This window comes from Telopea speciosissima, chromosome 10, assembly GCF_018873765.1.
Source record: "Telopea speciosissima isolate NSW1024214 ecotype Mountain lineage chromosome 10, Tspe_v1, whole genome shotgun sequence".
NCBI classification, from domain to species: domain Eukaryota; kingdom Viridiplantae; phylum Streptophyta; class Magnoliopsida; order Proteales; family Proteaceae; genus Telopea; species Telopea speciosissima.
In genome coordinates this window covers 8172369-8193958 of record NC_057925.1, presented here as the reverse complement: position 1 = coordinate 8193958, position 21590 = coordinate 8172369, and the positions used below count along the sequence as shown (strand labels likewise).

The 21590-nt window shown below is 40.4% G+C and overlaps 1 protein-coding gene across 1 annotated transcript; it reads right to left on the bottom strand.

Moving 5' to 3' along the window:
* Window positions 1-517: 517 nt before the first annotated feature.
* LOC122643167 (LOB domain-containing protein 1-like) lies at window positions 518-19669 on the bottom strand. The gene is made up of 3 exons (XM_043836818.1): window positions 19355-19669; window positions 11438-11479; window positions 518-802 (listed from the first exon to the last, which is right to left on the bottom strand). Exons 1-3 carry the CDS (start codon window positions 19667-19669, stop codon window positions 518-520), a joined length of 642 nt encoding a protein of 213 aa, XP_043692753.1.
* Between the last annotated feature and the right edge of the window lie 1921 nt (window positions 19670-21590).

Here is a 21590-nt window from a genome sequence, read left to right as displayed (position 1 = left end):
GTTATTATCTGACCAAATGGGGTAGGATAGGAAAGAGAGGGGCACAAAAATTCATATACAGAGGCAGAGAAGAGAGAGATAGAGATAGAGACCGCTGTCCTATCCTACGCCACTTGCTCAGAGAACCTTTTTCCTTTAAAATTATTTCCTATTGAACCTCTCCACCCCCCCCCAACCGAAAAATAAAGGAAAATTAAAACCATGGTTAGTAAGGATCTGTCTGCCATTTAGAGTAACTCAGAGATTGGTCTATTCAACTAACTGTTTAGAGCATGTTTAGCTAATTTTGTGAAGGAGGCATCTCATGTAGCTTTGGATTGATGATAAAATCCATTATCTTCATCATTGGGTTAGGGTAGAGGTGCTGGAATCCATTTTATAAAATCAAAAACTTCCATTCATTATGACCAAGTGGTTACGGTTTAAGGTTAAGGTTGCTCCATTGTGATCAAGTGGTCACGGATTCGAGTCTAGAAACAGCCTCTCTGCAAAAGCAGGGGTAAGGCTGCGTACATTCTCATGAGTTGTCACATGAGAAGCAGTCATAAATCTGGAAGTTTGGTGTACCCAACATGAAGTCCTCATCCAGTAAGGGTTGTTGAGCTTCAGCTTCCATCTCCTTACATATCAATGAGTTGTGATCACATGAGAAGCTCTCTTGTTGGTATGGTACTGTGTTGAGAAGTTGGGCATGTACATTAGCCAACTGCATCTGAAGCTGTCTCACAAGCTTTTGTAATCTGCAAACTTCACCTGCACATCCATGCACTGGATCTTTTATCCTCGCCGCCGCCTCGTAGACCAAGTGTTTGAGTTAAAATAAAACCGCAAGCGTACGGGTCAATCGTAGCTACGGGTCGAACACGAGGAGATATACGCCACTCTATTTAACTAACTTAAAAGTAATGCAAAATGAACCAAATTAAAGTGTTAAATTAAACTAATTAAACTAATGAAAATCAATGCATCCTAACTCATAAGCATCTAACAAAATTAAGGGATTAAATCGGCGTCCTAACACATGAGCATCTAACCTATCAAACTAAAGCGAATTGAAAGGAATAAAAATACAGCCACACATACTAACCACATAAAAAGAAATAAGGGAATAAAAATGCATCCATAAACCACAACCATATAAAATTAAAATAAAAGAAATAGAGGGGGGAAGAAGAAGAAGATAGAGAGAGATAGAGGAGATGGAGAATGAGATTGAGAGTTTAGATAGTAAAACCTGGATGTGCTTGCATGAATGTAAATGAAAAGCTTGAATACTTGCATAAACTTACCATGGCCTCCTCTTCTAAATCTTCAAGTCTTGTCATCAACTTAAGAACTTAAACTAGAAGGCTTAAAACCTAAACTAGAATTAAGAAATTACAACCCAATTGAAGACTTAAATTGAAATTAAAGCATAAACTAAACCTATTATAAGCATTAACTAAAAATTATAAAAGCAAACTAGAACTTAGAAAAGCCAAAAATCACAAATTAGAAGGAGAAGAAGAGAAGAAATTTCACTAAGTGAATGAGCAAATTTTTACAAGAGAGGTAGGGGGTATTTATAGGTGGAAGAGAGGAGAAGAGAGAAGATGGAAGTGTAGGAGAAATATTCCCTAAGAAAAGAGAATATTCTCTTCTCTTTCCTCTTTTACAATGCCTTGAATCCTAAGAAAAAAGAAAAAAAATAGAAAGAAGAAGAAGAGAAGATTGTTTACATAGACCTTCTATTTCTAGAAAAATAAACTTCCAATTTTAACAAGTGCTTCCTTTTCTTTGTAGATATCTTCTCCAAGCAATAAAATCAAAGCTTCTTTGATTTTTCAACCTTCCATAGATGAGAAAATATAAATCTATCCCAAGTAGAATTTCAGAAGTGCCCTTGAGAAGTTGGAGGAGAGAGAGAGTAAGGGTGATGACTAGGATTCCTTCAAGAATAAATAAAATATCCATTCTGTCCTTCAGAAAACATGGAGCATGTGGTGCTTATATAGGTCTCACCATTGTGTTCCTTGCGAAAAATCACACAAAATAGACCCAAATTTCATCCAATTCGGAGTTGGGGAGCCCAAGATTTCTCAAGTTGAAGTTGGACTGTCCAGAGCCTTCCAAATGAAATCTTTCGGGTACAGTAAAGTAACTTCTGATAATTTCATTAAGGCCTCTAAAATCCGAACTTCCGTTTCACTTTGTCCCCATCCGACTGTCAATAATTATAAATAAACCCCTGTAAACCATTTTCACGCGTCGTTACGGAAACGGCCATAACTTTTTCGTTTCAACTCGGAATTAAGTGCCGTTTGAACTATTGCGAAGTTGACTCGATGGGCTATGCATCCATTTACACTTCTAAAAAGCTTTAAAACATATCCTTAGCATCATCTCCTTCATTTTCATAAGAATTCACCTAAACCCTGAAAAGCACAAGAAAGCACCGAGTAACTCTGTCCAATGTGGTAAAATGTATAATTTAGGCCCTAAAATTTCACACATAAATGTGCTCATCAGATTCCCCCACACTTGAACATTACTTGTCCTCAAGTAAAGCAAAAACAAAAACTAACCTAGAATGCAGAAAATCCTAACTCACTTTCGTAGGAATCACGGTTGCACTTAGCATGTGCAACAAGCCTTTAAACCCCTAGGTTACCCCTAGTGGACGAGTTGTGTCTCGTGGGTGTTTGCAGTGAATATACACCTAAAATTCAATTGTAAATAATTGCTACAAATTTTAATCATGGCATAAGTAGTACAGTGCACATAATCCCAAAAAGTGTTCAACTAATGATCAAGGAGCCAAAGGTTCCCCCACATTTGAATTTTATCGCCCCACATCAATTCATGTAACAAGCATGCATCAAGTTCAAGGGATCTTCTCATATTTTCTGAACACTACTCATCTTCAAGTAAACCCCCCATAGCATCGATGGAACCAAAGACTTAGGCATTGAGTATTGTTGACCATACTTTTTTTTTTTTTCAGGCATTAAGGCAAAAGTTTTTTTTTCTTTCTCAACCACAAACTCTATTTCTACTCCACTATTGTTCTCTGAATGACATGGTGGAGCATACACCAGACACCCAAATACTTGGTAGCTTCGCTTTTTGCATATATCCATAAGACATTGAGACATTGATGCAAGAGTTTTTTTTTTTTTTTTTTGAGTTTCCTTCCAAGGAATTTCGATCAAGTCACCCCGCTTCATGAGGCACAGGCCTGTCTAGTCCTAAGGAATTCCACTTTCTTTTCTGTTCCTTGTTTTTCTTCTTTTTCTTTTTTTTCATTCACTTCCACTTTCATGCCTTGCCTTGCCACAAACAAATTGGTCTCAACTACTAGCCAAAAGATCAAAGGGGTCCATAAACACATAGAGGAATCTAACCATCACATGAAGTAGCACTCATATTTTCAAACTCAATCCCCATCATCGGATACAAACCAACTACCATCCTTGAAAAGGGATTTTTTTATTATTTCGCATGCTAGGAGGGCACCTAATTCCCTCTCACTCTTGCTTTGCAATTTGAAGAGACTTATGCACATACCCAAAAACTATCGCCACAATCAAAATTCACAATTAAAGTCCAACACACCCCCCACACTTAATTCATGCAGTGTCCTCAATGCATACAGAAAAGAAAGAATAAGGACAAGGGAGGGGATACATACCAGGATATCAGGGGTCAAGGTAAAGAGGCTCATGGAGATTCATGACCTCTTCGTCAACTGGAGTAGGCATCTCTATGTACGGCTTCAATCTTTGGCCATTGACCTTAAAAGTAGCTCCTGTACTTGGATTGAGGACTTCAACAGCCCCATGAGGATAAAATTTTTGAACAATATAGGGCCCATCCCATCTAGAAAGCAGCTTACCTAGAAAGATATGCAAACGAGAATTGTACAACAAAACATTCTGGCCTACCTCAAAAGATTTTCTCAAAATGTGTCTATCATGGAAAGCCTTGGTTTTTTTCTTGTAAATTCGGGCATTCTCATATGCCTCATTCCTAAGCTCTTCCAACTCAGATAGTTGGAGTTTCCTATGGGCACCTGCAGTGCGTAGGTCAAAGTTAAGCTTCTTGATAGCCCAAAAGGCCTTGTGCTCAATCTCTACAGGTAAGTGACATGCCTTTCCATACACCAGACGGTACGGAGATTGACCAAGATCGGTCTTGAAGGCTGTCCTATGGGCCCACAACGCATCTACCAATCGGTTAGACCAATCCTTGCGGTTCGGGTTGATGGTTTTCTCAAGAATTTGCTTGATCTGCCTATTTGAAACCTCAACCTGGCCACTGGTCTGGGGATGGTAGGGTGTGGCCAACTTATGGACGACACCATACTTTTTTATGAGGGCTTCAAAAGGCCGATTACAAAAATGCTTGCCCCGATCACTAATGAGAGCCCGGGGAGTACCAAAACGAGAGAAGATGTTCTCCTTCGTAAATTTCACAACCACCTTGTGGTCATTGGTCTTACAAGCAACTCGCCTCAATCCATTTGGACACATAGTCCACAAGAAGTAATATGTACAGTTACCAAAAGAGTTAGGAAAGGCCCCATGAAATCAATACCCCATACATCAAACACCTCAACCACCAGAATTGGGTTGAGGGGCATCATATTTCTCTTAGTAAGACGCCCTAAGGATTGGCATGAAGAACATGTCCTGCAATAAGTAAAAGCGTCTTTAAAACAGACTAGGCCAATAAAATCCACACTGTAAAACTTTGGTCAGTCTTATTAGGCCCAAAATGGCCTCCACAAGCCTGATCATGGCAAAAAGATAAGACAGATTGTTGCTCATGATCAGGGACACATCTCCGGATTACTTGATCCGGGCAGGTCTTAAAAAGATAAGGATCATCCAAAAAAAAATGCTTAACTTGTGAAAAGAAACGATTCTTATCTTGGGTGGACCAATGTGCAGGTGTCACACCCGTAACCAGATAATTAACAATGTCAGCAAACCAAGGTTCACTAGACACTGCCATCAGATACTCATCAGGAAAATTCTCGTTGACTGGAGAATCAACAAGGAATTAGGCAATGATAGATGGTCTCGCAACCAAATTTTCACACCCTTTCTTATCCCTAATTTCAAGATCAAATTCTTGTAACAAAAGGACCCACCTAATGAGGCGAGCCTTGGCATCTTTCTTCTGCATAAGATATTTGATAGCGGCATGGTCAGTATAAACAATCACATGTGATCCAACCAAGTAGGGCCTCTAAACTTCTCTAAAGCAAACACAACAGCTAAAAATTCTTTCTCAGTGGTGGTATAATTAAGTTGTGCATCATTAAGAGTCCTACTTGCATAATAAATCACATGGGGCAATTTATTGATTCTTTGCCCAAGAACAGCCCCTATAGCAAAATCAGAGGCATCACACATAAGTTCAAATGAAACTGTCCAAATTGGAGCTTGAATAATGGGGGCTGAAGTCAACGCTCTTTTCAATTGCTCAAAACTATCATGACACTCAGAAGAGAAATCAAATGGGCAGTCCTTTGCCAAAAGAGAGGTGAGAGGTCTAGCTATCTGGCTAAAGTCCTTGATGAATCTTCTATAAAAACCTGCATGGCCAAGAAAAGATCGAATGTCCTTCACACTCTTGGGTGGTGGTAAATTGGCTATAAGGTCCATCTTAGATCTATCAACCTTGATCCCTTCTTTGGACACAATGTGACCAAGAACTATACCTTGCTTTACCATGAAGTGGCACTTCTCCCAATTCAGGACCAAGTTCTTTTCTATGCATCTTTTAAGAACCAAAGAGAGATGATGCAAGCAATTAGAAAAAGTAGAGCCATGAATAGAAAAATCATCCATAAACACGTCTAGGAAATGCTCTACCATATCAGAAAAGATACTCATCATGCACCTTTGGAATGTAGCAGGGGCATTGCAAAGCCCAAAAGGCATACGCAGGTAAGCAAAGGTTCCATAAGGGCATGTGAAAGTGGTCTTGTGTTGGTCCTCTAGAGCAATAGGAATTTGGTTATAACCTGCATAACCATCAAGAAAACAATAATATTCATGGCCAGCTAGTCTTTCTAACATCTGATCAATAAAAGGTAAGGGGAAGTGGTCCTTCCAAGTTGCCGCATTCAATTTCCTATAGTCAATGCACACTCTCCATCCTGTTTGGATACGGGTTGGAATCAACTCATTATTAGCATTCTCAACTACAGTGACTCCTCCTTTCTTAGGCACAACCTGCACAGGACTCACCCATTGGCTATCAGAAATAGGATAAATGATGCCATGATCCAAGCATTTTAGGATCTCTTTCTTGATTGCCTCTTTCATCACAGGATTAGCCCTCCTTTGGGGTTCCCTAGAAGGTGTGGAACTCTCCATCAGATGTATATGATGTTGAACAATGGAGGGGCTAATACCTTTGATGTCAGACATGGTCCAACCTATGGCTTCCTTATTATTCTTTAGAAGCTTAATCAACTCTTCTTCCTGAATAGAAGTCAAATCAGAAGCAATAATAACAGGAAGAGTATGATCATGTCCTAAGAAGACATACTTGAGGTTGGAGGGCAATGCCTTCAACTCTAATGTGGGGGGCTCAATAATAGAGGATTTGGGAATGGAAGTGGATAGGGGTCCAAGGGGCTCCAAAGGTGGTTGGATGCTCCAGACCTCAGATAAGGGAGTATCATCAACACCCTCCAATTCTTGCATACATTCTTGAAATCCCGAATCAAAATCAATCTCAAAGAACGTATCAATATCATCAAAAAATCCTTGAAGCATATGCACCTCTTCATCCATGTCAGGCTGCTTACCCAACCTAAACACATTGAAGTCAACAGAAGTATTGCCAAAAGATAATTTCATGAGACCATTCCTGCAATTGATTAAAGCATTACTGGTAGCTAGGAATGGTCTACCCAATATGATTGGGATTTGGTCCTTGAAGTTGGCAGTGGGTTGGGTATCTAAAACAATAAAATCTACAGGAAAAATAAATTCCCCAACCTTCAATAGGACATCCTCAATCATTCCCTTAGGAACTTTAACCGACCGATCTGCAAGTTGAAGAGTAATTTTGGTCGGTTTCAGTTCTCCCAATCCCAGTTGTTGGTAGACATGAAAGGGTAAGAGGTTCACACTTGCACCAAGGTCCAATAAGGCATGATCAATAGTAGTATGGCCTATAGTGCAAGAGATGGTGGGGCTTCCCGGATCCTTATGCTTGGCTGCTAACATTGGTCTTGAGATTAGAGAACTAATGTTAGCAGCCAAGAATGCCTTTTTGGGCACATTGGTGGTCCGCTTTTGGGTGCATAAGTCTTTGAGGACTTTAGCATAAGCGGGGATCTGGGCAATAGCATCCAACAAGGGGATATTCACCTGAACCTGTTTAAACACATCCAATATCTTCTCCATAGAAGGAGACTTCTTGCTAACCAACCTATTTGGGAAAGGGGCGGTGGGGTATAAATTCTTTCGGGTTGGTCTATTTGACTTCCTCAACAGAATCCTCTTTGGTTTCCTCAACCAAATCATCTGGTATATCTTTAGGTTCATCGAGATGAACCTGAAACGTAGGCACTTCAATGGCCTCTTCGAAGGGGGAGAGTCAACAGGAGTATGAGATGATAAAGACTGAGGTGCACTAGCCTGTTGATACTCACGGCCACTCCTTAAAGCATAAACAACATTTACCTGTCTAGAGGGCCCTTGGTGCTGTTGGCCTTGTGCAACATTGGTTGGAGGAGCTTGGGTACCTTGTTGAATATGAACCTGATGCCTAGGATTTGGCTCAGTGGCTAGGTAACTTCCCTGTTTCCCTCTCATGCAGGATTGTGACAAGCTGGGTGAGTTGTTTTTCCATGTTATTGTGGCTTGTCATGAGAAGAGCTATCTTGTTGTCCATCTCATTCAATCTTGTTGCCTCTCCTATATTGGTAAACCCTGGGGGTTGCTGATAAGGTGCAAGGAGAGGAGGCCTAGCAGAATTAATAGAAGGTCCTGGATGAGGACGAGGGGGAAAGGGGTTAGGAGACATTCCTTGGCTTTGTGGTGCATAGTTGGTCCTTTGGGCACCAACCTGGCCTTGATGGTTAAAGTTGGATGGGCCTGCTTGGTTCCCTTGATTCCATGAGAAATTAGGGTGATTTCTCCATCCTGGATTGTAAGTATTGCTATATGGGTTATTTTGGTAGAGAGCACTTACATTCTCGTCTTGGAATTGCCCACCAAGGTGTTGGGGCATTCCTCGAAAGGTGTCCAGGGGTTTGGCACCAACTGCATACCGACACATGGTTGACCTGATTGACCGGATTAACTGGTATAGACTCTTTAAGAACTATGGACTCCAACCGTTTTATGAGGCTATCAAGTTTGGCCTCCTTGGCTGGCATACTCTCAATGAGATACCCCTTAGTGGTCCTTTCAGCCTCTTGGGAAGATTCCCATTCCCTAGTCTTATCACCAAGTTGGTTAAGAATGTCCATGCATCATTCTCCTCGAAAAAGAAGTAAAGCTCTTGGACACATAGACTCTACAAGTTGCTTGGTCTGATAATCAATACCCTCATAAATAATTTGGCATAGCTGCCACAAGTCAAAACCATGGTGAGGGCATTCTAAGAGGAGGTCCTTGAATCTTTCCATGAATTTAGAAAAGGACTCATGTGGTTTCGCCTGACTGGAGGATGTCACTTTTAAGCTTATTGGTCTTGTGAAGAGGGAAGAATTTTCTCAAAAAGACAATGGTGAACTCATCCCATGTATTAATGGAGTTTGTTGGCAGTCCATAGAGCCACTTCTTGGCCTGGTCTTTCAGGGCAAAGGGTATAAACCTAAGCCTAACTGCATCATCAGTCAAATTCTGGACCTTAATTAGAACACAGACCTCCTCAAATTCCCTAAGGAAGAGATATGCATCCTCATTAGCCATCCCATGGAAATGGGGTAGCATGTGATGAAGTTGGTCTTGAGTTCATAGTTATTCCCTGTAACAACAGCGACTAATGCATGAGGGTCATGCAGCCCTGGGTGGGGTAAAACCTATCCTTAAGAGTCTTGGGTTGTTGGTCACCCATGGTCAAAGGTGGTAGAGAAGGTAGTCTTCTAATAAGACGATTACTTGAATCACGAGTCCACACCTTAGCCACCTAAATAGATATGAGGTCTCCTTTAGAAAAATTAAAGAAAAATAAAACACTTAAAAAAAAAAAAAAAAACTAGAAACAAGAGGGACCCCAAGGTAGATAGTGCATCTCTATCCCTCAAAAATCGAAATAATGGTTCAAAAGTCGTAAGGATGCCATATAGGTTGACGAAGGGAACCCGTATAGTCTTCTATAGCCACCTACGTGCGACTCCAATATGGATTCTGATGTAGAATGGAGGTCTACTATACGTTTATGTTTCCAACACTCTCACTATGTCGCTTTCCTGTTATCAAGAGTGGTCACCTCCAAAGATAAGTCACATGTCAATCCACCCAACCAAGTCAAGATGTAGCGTCATAGGTAACTTAATCCTATGAGGGACACCAAAAGATGGAGGGTTGAAGCATATGAAGGACTTTAGATTGGGCGCACACTATTTGAAACAGAAGAGAAACAAGAAGAGGTTTTCAAAAACTGATTTTTTTTTTTTTCAAAAAAAAAAAAAGAGAAAATAATAAACTAAAACACTTCGAACTACTAAAAAATCAGATAAATAAAATGGACAATAATCTCCCCGGCAACGGCGCCAAAAACTTGTTTGAGTTAAAATAAAACCGCAAGCGTACGGGTCAATCGTAGCTACGGGTCGAACACGAGGAGATATACGCCACTCTATTTAACTAACTTAAAAGTAATGCAAAATGAACCAAATTAAAGTGTTAAATTAAACTAATTAAACTAACGAAAATCAATGCATCCTAACTCATAAGCATCTAACAAAATTAAGGGATTAAATCGGCGTCCTAACACATGAGCATCTAACCTATCAAACTAAAGCGAATTGAAAGGAATAAAAATACAGCCACACATACTAACCACATAAAAAGAAATAAGGGAATAAAAATGCATCCATAAACCACAACCATATAAAATTAAAATAAAAGAAATAGAGGGGGAAGAAGAAGAAGATAGAGAGAGATAGAGGAGATGGAGAATGAGATTGAGAGTTTAGATAGTAAAACCTGGATGTGCTTGCATGAATGTAAATGAAAAGCTTGAATACTTGCATAAACTTACCATGGCCTCCTCTTCTAAATCTTCAAGTCTTGTCATCAACTTAAGAACTTAGACTAGAAGGCTTAAAACCTAAACTAGAATTAAGAAATTACAACCCAATTGAAGACTTAAATTGAAATTAAAGCATAAACTAAACCTATTATAAGCATTAACTAAAAATTATAAAAGCAAACTAGAACTTAGAAAAGCCAAAAATCACAAATTAGAAGGAGAAGAAGAGAAGAAATTTCACTAAGTGAATGAGCAAATTTTTACAAGAGAGGTAGGGGGTATTTATAGGTGGAAGAGAGGAGAAGAGAGAAGATGGAAGTGTAGGAGAAATATTCCCTAAGAAAAGAGAATATTCTCTTCTCTTTCCTCTTTTACAATGCCTTGAATCCTAAGAAAAAAGAAAAAAAATAGAAAGAAGAAGAAGAGAAGATTGTTTACATAGACCTTCTATTTCTAAAAAAATAAACTTCCAATTTTAACAAGTGCTTCCTTTTCTTTGTAGATATCTTCTCCAAGCAATAAAATCAAAGCATCTTTGATTTTTCAACCTTCTATAGATGAGAAAATATAAATCTATCCCAAGTAGAATTTTAGAAGTGCCCTTGAGAAGTTGAAGGAGAGAGAGAGTAAGGGTGATGACTAGGATTCCTTCAAGAATAAATAAAATACCCATTCTGTCCTTCAGAAAACATGGAGCATGTGGTGCTTATATAGGTCTCACCATTGTGTTCCTTGCGAAAAATCACACAAAATAGACCCAAATTTCATCCAATTCGGAGTTGGGGAGCCCAAGATTTCTCAAGTTGAAGTTGGACTGTCCAGAGCCTTCCAAATGGAATCTTTCGGGTACAGTAAAGTAACTTCTGATAATTTCATTAAGGCCTCTAAAATCCGAACTTCCGTTTCACTTTGTCCCCATCCGACTGTCAATAATTATAAATAAACCCCTGTAAACCATTTTCACGCGTCGTTACGGAAACGGCCATAACTTTTTCGTTTCAACTCAGAATTAAGTGCCGTTTGAACTATTGCGAAGTTGACTCGATGGGCTATGCATCCATTTACACTTCTAAAAAGCTTTAAAACATATCCTTAGCATCATCTCCTTCATTTTCATAAGAATTCACCTAAACCCTGAAAAGCACAAGAAAGCACCGAGTAACTCTGTCCAATGTGGTAAAATGTATAATTTATGCCCTAAAATTTCACACATAAATGTGCTCATCACCAAGCAATCCACTGCATCAGATTTTTGACTCTCTGGTAGTTCCTGCATTAATCATAAAGGACTTTATTTTATCGCATTGATGAATTCATAAACAATCCAAGTAATGTAGAAAAGAATGAAAATCGCAAACAACAATCACATAGTCGCACACAGAGATTTATGTGGGTCAACAAGATTGTCTAAATCCACAGTGAGATGAGATCTATTTCAATATCAATAGAGAATAGGGTTACAACCATTCATCCTAGCTCACACCTTTCTCAGAATGCATTACAGAGAAAGAACCCTTGCTACACATTTATAACGAAACCCTGTAAAACACACTTATGCAAGCGATAGAGTACAAGACATCAAATCCCCAACAAGTATAGGGACTAAAAGGTTGAGAAGGGGAAGGAGAAAATTCCGCTGTTGTGGCAGGAATTCGAATGTAACCAGGGGGAGTCCATTGGGTAGGTACTGCCGCTGTTACCTGGGGTTCTCTAATGAGAATACCACCACGTGGGGTAGGGAGTAAGCCAAGAGAAGAGGCTTGGGTTTTCTTTTTGCTCTTGCGATGTGGTGTTGCGTGAGCTTTACCTTTACCCTTATCAGGGGGATGCCGAGGGTTCATGACGACGGCGGCCTGCTAAGATAATCAGCCAAAAAATTGTCAGTACCTTTAACATGTACAATTTCATACTGATATTGGTTAATAAAAAAAAAAAATTTCAATATATGTGCATATCCTTACAATAAGTTAGCAATAAGTCTGCCGCTTTCACTCTGTTGCAGATCTGAAGATAGGATTGACGATCCGTTGAAGATCCTCGATACTATCTAGAGATCATTAACAAATTCTATACCTGTTTGGTCAGGTGCAATTACAAAGAAAAAGAAAAGAGCGTACTAAAGCTCTAATACCAAATTACATGCAGGGGGGTCGATCCTTAGAGAAGGTATCGAAATAGAGATCGAAGAGAAAGAGAAGATCAGAGATAGGGGCGAGAGGCGGAACTCGAGAGCTAGCGGAGCTAGGTCTGCTTTCTCTGAAGAAATGAGCTGCCTTATATAGAGGGAGAGGTCGGCTACGGATTCCAAAATTTTTATTTCAATTCCAGAATAGTAACTGCTGACGTGTGCTGACGTAGGGCGGCTGGTACTATTCAGCACTGTTCATGGGTCCATATGACGTCATGGGTGACGTAGGGTGGCTGCACTATTCATGTGGGACCATGCTGATGTCAGGGATGACGTTAGTCTGATCCAAGATTGACATCATCATCTTCGTGACCGGCAAAGAGGGGATTGGGCTCGTTGAGGAGAGCCTCATTGGCGGCTTCCTGAGCAGCTAGTTCGGCGGCGTCGGCTGCAGCCATGGTTTCAACTGCTTCGACAACATCGGCGAGGAGAGTGCCAGGGATGTCGAGGACGGGAGAGAGTGTCTGGAGCTGGTCGATCAGTTGGTATGTATCGGCAGCAACTTCATCAGGGATCTCATAATCCATCATGAACTGGGTGACGAAGATTCATCGTCCGTCTGAGACAAGATAACGGTATCGTGGACAACCGTTTGGATGGGTGAGTTCGAGAACCTCTTTGTGAAGAGCGATCAAGGACTGTTTGTACAGGGATTCAACATGTATCTGCAGGTTGGCAATGTGCAGAGCTTCAGCTTCATCTGTAACAAGAGAAGGTTCTGCTAAGGAGTAGCAGGAGGCAGGGCGGAGATGCCAGAGCTGGTAGGGCTGGAAGAAGCGTTCGCGTTCACGCCAGCCTAGGGTGCTGCAAATGGTGAATTCGAGTCCACCAGAGAATCTCCAATTGGCGACAGCATGGGCGATCATAGTTCTGATCATCATGGGCAATTGATCGAGGACAGCAGTATTATCACTAGAGAAGACCAGTTGGCCTACTAGTCCCATTCAACAGCAGCAATACTCCAAGGTTCGGAGCCAGGGTAGAAGATAAGACGGTACTGATTATGTTGTTCAGTCCGTATAATATTTTTGGGAAATTCCAGCATAAAATCTTGATAGCGCTGGTATTGGTCATGATCACAATGACGTAGTATCATTGGAAATATTTCCCGGGGGAGGATTTCTTTAGCTTTTAAATATAAGCAGATTTTGTATGCTTTATAGAAGAGACCATCTTTTAAATGATCTTCAATACAATCTGCAATCTGAAGAAAGCTGTGTACTTTCTCAGGGGAAGTAACATCGTCCCAATCAGTTTGTCTAACTGAGTCGAGTACAATAGACTGAAGGCTGAGCTGCTTGGCATAGAAAGTTCCAAGAGCCTTTGAGAAGGCGGTAAGAGCAGTACGAAACGGCTTTTTTTGGCCGGCAACCTGCGTCTTCCACAAGGTATTCAACTGATGGTACCACTTGGTAGGTATGCCATCATGATGAAAGAAATCAGTGGTAGTGGTTGTGGAGACCGACTGACCAAATTGTGAAGGCGGAATATTAGCCGCTGATTGTTGTTGTACAATCTGGGAATAGCTGGCTGGGGGTATATTCCACAAATAAAAAGGATCCTGACTGTCCTGTTCTTGACTATTTTCGGGGAAGAAATAGGGACTAATAGTCTGAGAAGGGGAAGGAGAAAATTCCGCTGTTGTGGCAGGAATTCGAATGTAACCAGGGGGAGTCCATTGGGTAGGTACTGCCGCTGTTACCTGGGGTTCTCTAATGAGAATATCACCACGTGGGGTAGGGAGTAAGCTAAGAGAAGAGGCTTGGGTTTTCTTTTTGCTCTTGCGATGTGGTGTCGCGTGAGCTTTACCTTTACCCTTATCAGGGGGATGCCGAGGGTTCATGACGACGGCGGCCTGCTAAGATAATCAGCCAAAAAATTGTCAGTACCTTTAACATGTACAATTTCATACTGATATTGGTTAATAAGATTGGCCCAATTAATACGGCGAGAATTAGTTTCTTTGATTTTGGTTTTAAGAAAATCACGAACCGCTTGATTATCAGTTCTAATAAGAAACTTCTCAGGTAAAAGATAAATTCTAAACCGTTGAATGGCATTTACAATGGCAAGAATCTCTTTTTCATAAATATTATAGTTCTGTTGAGCCGGGGTGAATTTGCCAGAGTTATATCCGCAAATTTGCTCATCAGAGGGGTTTTTGAGGGGTCGTGCTTTCAGGACACATCCCCAATGTTCATTGCTAGCATCTGTCTCTAAGATTAAGAGATCACCAGCAAGAGGGAAGTAAACCGAAGGACAAGATTGAGTAATCTCGGCCTGTATGTCAAGGACGATCTGTGTGTCAGAGGAGGTCCATGAAAAGTCAACATCTTTTTTCAATTTTAATAAAAGATTTTTTTCTTTGGTTGAGAGGTCTTTTATGTAATTTTGTCCATAGTTCAAAATTCCTAAGAACTGTTGGAGATGCTGTTTGTCTCGGAGGACAGAAGGAAAATCCTTGATTTTAATCAAGATGTAATCTTGGAGTTGGAGTCCATGATCACTAAGGATGAGACCAAGAAATTCGATTCGAGTTTTTTCAAGTTCGATTTTCGTGGGAGAAAGAATTATTCCATGTGTGAGGAATAGATCACTGATGATACGAAGGTGTTTTGTATGTGCAGTAGGAGAATCGGAGAAGACAAGAATGTCGTCTATATACGCCACACAAAAAGAGAGAGAACCAAAGATGGAGTCAATCCAACGTTGGAAAATCTGAGGGGCAGTACATAATCCGAAGGGCATAACCGTCCATTGGTAATGGCGATTAAAAGGAGTAGAAAAAGCTGTGAGAGGTTTGGATTCCTCAGTGAGCTTAATTTGCCAGAAGCCAGATTTTAAGTCAAACTTACTGTAAATCTTAGCCTGTTTGGCACGATGGATGAGAACGTATTTGCGAGGGATGAAATATCCGTCGAAGATAATGTTCTGGTTTAAACGTTTGTAGTTTATAACCATACGGGCTTTGCCACGTTTTATTTCTGCATGATTGCGTACCATAAAAGCAGGGCAAGAGTGAGGACTTGTTGAAGGTTCAATAAGTCGGAGAGCCAATAATTCGGAAATCTGTTTATCGAATTCGTCGATATCGGCTTTGATGTAGAGGATAGGTTTGACCCGAATAATCGTGTTAGGATTAGTCAGTTGGATAGAACACCAACGAGGGCTTTTATCCCAATGAAGGAGGGGTTGGTCAGTAAAATGGGAAGAGAGTTTGTCAAGGAGCCAATGGGAAATGGCGGAGGTGACAGACTGTGACCAATCAACAGAGGTAACCTGTTGTAGAACGGAGGAAGAAATCCGTTGAGGAGTAAAACTGAAATCATCACAAACAGATTTGTGAGATAGGATTAAGGGAAGAGAAACAGCACCAGAGGGATGGTGAAGTTGAACAGAATCAGAATGCAAGATGAACGGTAGATACTTATGCATAAAGTTCGTACCAAGGATGAAATCACCATGCATAGTGGGAAAACAAGTAATTTTTGGAATTATAAATCGCTTGTTTTGGAAGAAAATTGGGATATTGTGAGCACGATACTCAAGGGTCGTTGTGGGACCCGAAACACCACTAATATATGTGGGTTGTTCCAATTTTTCCCAAAGATGGCCAGGAAGTGCAGTTATTTTACAAATGCATCCGGTAGCACCGGTATCCATGAGGACATCGAGAGTATATGGTTTAAAACCAGAAAAATCAAAATAGCCCTTAACATATGTGTAGTTTTTGGGGTTTTGATTAGATTGAAAGAAAATATCGGTGTCGGCTGTGACATACCGATGAAAGATATTAATGACAGCAGTAGAATCGGTGTCAGAAAAATCTTTACGAAGGGGAGCTTTAAATGCTCGAGCAGAAGGAGGTATCCAGTTCTGCGGGTTGAATCCAGGCATATTGCGTGGAACATAGGAAGAAACTGAATGGCGAGAAGAAGAGCCAATCGAGGTGTTAGATGAGCCTGGTATGGCAGTTCTAAGAGAAGGAGTACTAGCAGTTCTAGAAGGAGAGCCTGTAGAATGTCGGCGGAAATAAAGATTATTTCCAGAAGCCTGTAGTTCAAAGGTAGGAGGAGAAGGAGCCGTGATATTCTGAGGTGTGTCAAGAATATCGGAGAGCATCCATTCCTGGGGAAGTTGGATATCATGCCAATCAAGTAAATGAGGTTGGATCTCGTGTTCGAAAGGTTTTGGTTCGAAGAGTTCAACGAACCGTTTATCTGGAAGGGGCAATAGTTTGGTAGAAGTACCGTTGGTTAATTCATGCAAACATTTCCAGCTAACAGCGAGATTATGGCTGTCGGCCTTCATGCTAGTCCATTGGGTCTTAATTTTAAGAACCACCGAATCACAAAGATTTGGATCCTGGACAGAGAGGAAGAAGTTGGGTCGTAGTTTGAACCAGACCGAACCGTGAATGAGGTTTGACTCAATTCCTCCGATTAAGGCATTAATTGGATTGGATAGGAATCTTTTGTCAAAGACGGCAATGACAACAGGGGTGTCTATGCCTTGGCGAAAGAGCGCCATGAGTTCAATCTGAATGAGACCAATATGAATGTATCTCAAACGAGGGTGTTTGGCTACTAATCGTTGGATTTGAGCCGGATTGAACAGGGAGATCTCAAGGGATGCATCATCTGTAGACTGAGCAGTGGAATTGCCACAAGCTTGGTCAAAGAAACGTCGAGACCAGAGGTTAAGCTTTGAAAGCTTATAAACCTCATCATGCTTAATTGATTTAAGCTTAGTGAAGAGATTAGGGTCAAAAGAGACATCTTCACGAATAAGGTGATTGAGAGAAACCGAGTCATTTTCAGAAGAGGGAATCGGTTGGATTTCAATAGGAGTCGAATCGGTTGTAGACTCGTCTTCCATAAAGATGAAATCGGAAGAGTCATCATCAGAACCAGAGCAATCCGATTCAGAGAAGACTTCATAGAGAAGTTCTGTGGGGTCAGAAACTTCGGAGAAGAAAAGAGTCTCGTAGTTGCATTCGTCGAGGTAACGAATCATTTTACGGGCATTCTTAGATTTGTTAGGGCATTCATTGGCAAAATGGCTCTTTTCATTACAGAGGTAGCAGGTACATTGAGATTTGTCCTTTTTACCAGTGTAAGAGGTACGTTTGAAAACAAAGCGTTTGTTGGCAAAACGTTTGTTCTTAGAAGAAGAAAAGTCTTTAGAAGGAAAGTCTTTTTTATGGAATTTCTTCCAATGATACCTTTTTTTCTTAGAACGAAAAGGAAAGGATTTGAAAGACTTGGACTTATGTTTTGGAACATGAGTTGGCTTGGTACCGAACTCAAATTCATTTTGAAGAAGATCCTTGCAGAGGCCAGGAGTGACTCTCTGTTTTAACTGTTTGGTAGTACGTGCCTTTAAACAGTGATCAAGGATGTGGCGAAACACGAAATTGATTCGGTTGCCAAGGGTATCAACAGATTTTGAAGCGTTGATGAAACCAGGGTATGTCGTGTGACATAGTTCATCCCATGGTGGAGGGAGTTTAGGAAAGAACTGTTCCTTCCAATAATCAGATTTGGATGGATCTAATAATTGAAAAAGAGACATGTATTTTTTAGAAAAAGCTTCAAATTCATTTAAATTGTTAAGCTTAATCTTGGTGAGGTTGAAACTGACATCTTCTACAAGCTTGTCAGGGTGATGGTAACCACAAAACTCAGATTTTAAGAGTTTCGTGAATTCGACCAAGACCTTCTCTGGGTTAGAGACATAGGTCAGAAGGGTTGTTTTTGCAACTTTCCCATCTTCGGTTTGGTCAAACTTCTTAATAAATTGTAAGACATCACCTTGCAGAGAACCACAAAAGTATTCCAAAAATTGTTCAACTTTCCATGTGGCTTTGTTATTGGTAATCAACAAAGAAAAGGTTTGAGCCCATTCTGTGATTGCCTTATCATAGTCTTTAATGGCAATATTGGTAAGATCCAAATAAGTGCCATAGGAGGCTAACCCATATTTATGGAGGTCGTCCTTTCGGGTAAGGATGGGAACCTCAGGGTTGGCGGTAAAGACGTCGTCAGTACCAAAAGAAGTGCGGGCCCCAGTGTGGGGTTGAAAGTCCGCATCAGTGTCAAGATGGTCGGTTGGACCTACCTTGCGTTTAGAGGAGGGTTCACCGACAGTTGGGATACTGTGGGAAATAGGAGGTGAGTCAGGGATAGACTCAGGAGGTGACTCAAAGTCAGAGTCAGAGGAGGACGAAACTGAGTCAGAAGATGATTCATTTAGAATCTCGTCATCGTCATCGTCCGAGAAAAGCACAAAATTATGTGCGACAAAACTCTGTTGGTTGTCAACATAGAATTGTTGCATCATGGAGAGAAGTCGGGATTTTTCATTTTTATCTTTAGAATCTTTATACCGATCTTTCCAGTGGTCCATAATTTCCTTATGATAAACATAGTTATCATCTGGAGGAGGAAGAGAAGAGTCCTCATTAAGGGTGCTTATAACAAGAAAAGTAGCCCGGGGAGGGCAGTCTGGGGGTGGTTCTGGTTGTTGGGCAACCAGATCTGACAAGAGAGTGAGGGTGTTATCTAATTTTTTTGAGAGTTTTTCATTATGTTCAAGTGTGAGATCAATTAAAAAATTAAGTGCACCGCTATTGCTAGTGCGATCGTGCTGTGCGTGAATACTGTGGTCATATGGGATGAGCGGGTCATCACAGAAACAAGGAGGAAAAGAAGCCATGAATTAACTAAGCAATTAAAAAGATAATTTCCTGGGGGCTAAACCCGTTTGCAATACTGGGAGAAAGAATTATTCCATGTGTGAGGAATAGATCACTGATGATACGAAGGTGTTTTGTATGTGCAGTAGGAGAATCGGAGAGAATTTATTAGGGTTTTGCTACAAATTTATAACGAAACCCTATACACCATACTTAGTTAAGCCATGGAATACAAGACATCAAACCCTAACAAGTAGTACCTGCAAGAATTTGATGATGTTGCAGGCTCCAAATACTCTGTGAACAGCCAAGAACTTGAGGGGTTCATTTGGGGGAAAGTATGGTGCAAGGACACATCCTGGGACGCATCGTCGACGGAGGCTTTTACAGGCGCCGCAAGGTCTGATGACATAAGGAGGAGGAAGATCAGATTGATCATGATGAGGAGGAGGAGGAGGAAAAGTAGAAGATGGTTGAGGAGAAGACCAAGTAGTGGAGTAATCACTGGAAATGAAAAATGGAGGAGATGATGAAGTCATAGCACCAGCAGTGATTAGGGCTTCATTTGAATACATATCTTAGAAGAGATATATAGAGTATTAAGAAAGAACTAAACAAATGAAGAGAGAGTGTGGGCTATGGAGATCAAGAAGATTCAAAGAATAAAGAAACTGGGTTAGATCGTTATGGATGAAGAGGTTGAGTAGTCAACTTAAGTTTGAAACTAACAGATCTATCTCACCAAAGCAAAACTTGTCTCTATTAAGTGAGGTTATCCCTGAGGTCAGCTTAAAAGAAAAACACGTGTTCCTTTCATATGGGATGTTCCAATTGAAAGTTTGATAATATCCATGAAAGGCTATGAAGACCCTGACAAGAATTTCTATTTGAGGTTATGTGGGAAAGGTTCCTGAATGTAATTATTCTATGGTAGATAGGTATCAATGAAATCTTGTAGCCTTAATAACTTTATTAAGCCAACCACTATTCTTCTTTTTATTGTCATTTCTGATATTTATATTAAAATTAAATGAAAAAAACTTTTCTAATCATTGTGATAACAATAAGGGATTTGCCTTTTAATTTTGATTATTCAAATTTTAGTTTATTTGTAGTCAAATTATTTGGTCTAAAAGAATAGAAATAATGTTGAAAAATATAATTACCAAATATGAAAATAATTTAAATTAAAAAAAAAATATTACATTAAAAATTACAATACCAAATATAAAATACATTTTAAGTAAGTTATACTATCATGATTACAAAAGTTTCATTTTTCTTTATCTAATCAATTTTATTCCCCTTCTTGCAACAAACGAAGCAATCAAGAACTACCAGTGATTCCAAAAAAACATGTGATTTTCACTTGGAAAGAAATGAAGTTTGATATATATAAAAAAAATGTGATTTTCGTTGTCTAGTCGTGCAACGCCTGCACTACTATGAGGGTCAATGAGAGCGCATGCAGGGGCATCAATATAGATGCGATTTTTTATTTCATTGGGGGGGGGGGGGGGGGTAGGCGGTAGTTTTGTACACTCCTGTGTTTGGGCGAATTCATATATATATGGGTTTTCTTCCTACCACTATGCCTAGTGAAGTAGAACACTCACTATTTGCCATATGACAGTACATGGGTCAGTCTACATGATAAACGACAATGCAAGCATCTCATTGGTACAATTTCAGTTTAAAATGAGTAGAGGAAGTAGCTAAAATTACAAAAGATGTCATTTTGTATTTTATATTCATCTCAATATGATGGCATTTTGATAATTTTACTAAAACTTAGAATCAAAGTTTGAGCAATCTTCCTAGCTTACTTTGGACTAAAATTTGACCATTGGGATGCATATAAGGTCCGAAAAATTATCCTCTCAGGTTCTCTATCCAGTACAGTTCCCCAGTGCCTCTAATAAGAGGGGGGTGGACCTCACTCGGGCAGGAGATAAGGTGGTCATTTCTACCCCCCTATGAGAGGAATCAGACGAATTGTATTGGGTAGGGAACCTGAGAGGATAAAGATCCGTGAGGTCCTCTATCACATAAACAAACCCATGTACTGCCAAGTGCAAAAAGTTAACTATTATACTTCACTAATATGTGGGAGGGGATTGCAGCCAGGTGTGTGCTTACACTATAATGACTCGTCCCACCCCTTCTTCAAACTAGAAACATGATAAACATTTGAGTAGTGTGTGCAAATATCTGTGAGTGTTTGAGAGAGAGAGAGAGAGAGAGAGAGAGAGAGAGAGATTGGAGGCCTCAAATCAAGGATCCGACTCCTCTACTTCTACCTGTCAGGTACTGTCGTGCGCCCTACACACAGCGAGGTGGTAAAGACCGCCTTACCCCCGCTCGGGCAAGATGCTCGGGCAGGGATAAGACGGTCTTTTCACCGCCCTACTGTGTCTGTTGGGCGAATGACAGTACCGGGCAGATGGAAGTAGAGGAGTCAAATTGCTCAAATCAATGTCCCGTCCGATCTTCTTT

What these genes read in the sequence shown, in the direction of transcription:
- LOC122643167 (XM_043836818.1), bottom strand. Translation starts at nt 19,669, where the DNA reads ATGTATTCAAATGAAGCCCTAATCACTGCTGGTGCTATGACTTCATCA. An exon ending in ACATCATCAAATTCTTGCAG is followed by an intron (nt 11,480 to 19,354) that starts GTACTACTTGTT and finishes TGATTAATGCAG; the next exon opens with GAACTACCAGAGAGTCAAAA. An exon ending in CTGATGCAGTGGATTGCTTG is followed by an intron (nt 803 to 11,437) that starts GTGATGAGCACA and finishes CTCAAACACTTG; the next exon opens with GTCTACGAGGCGGCGGCGAG.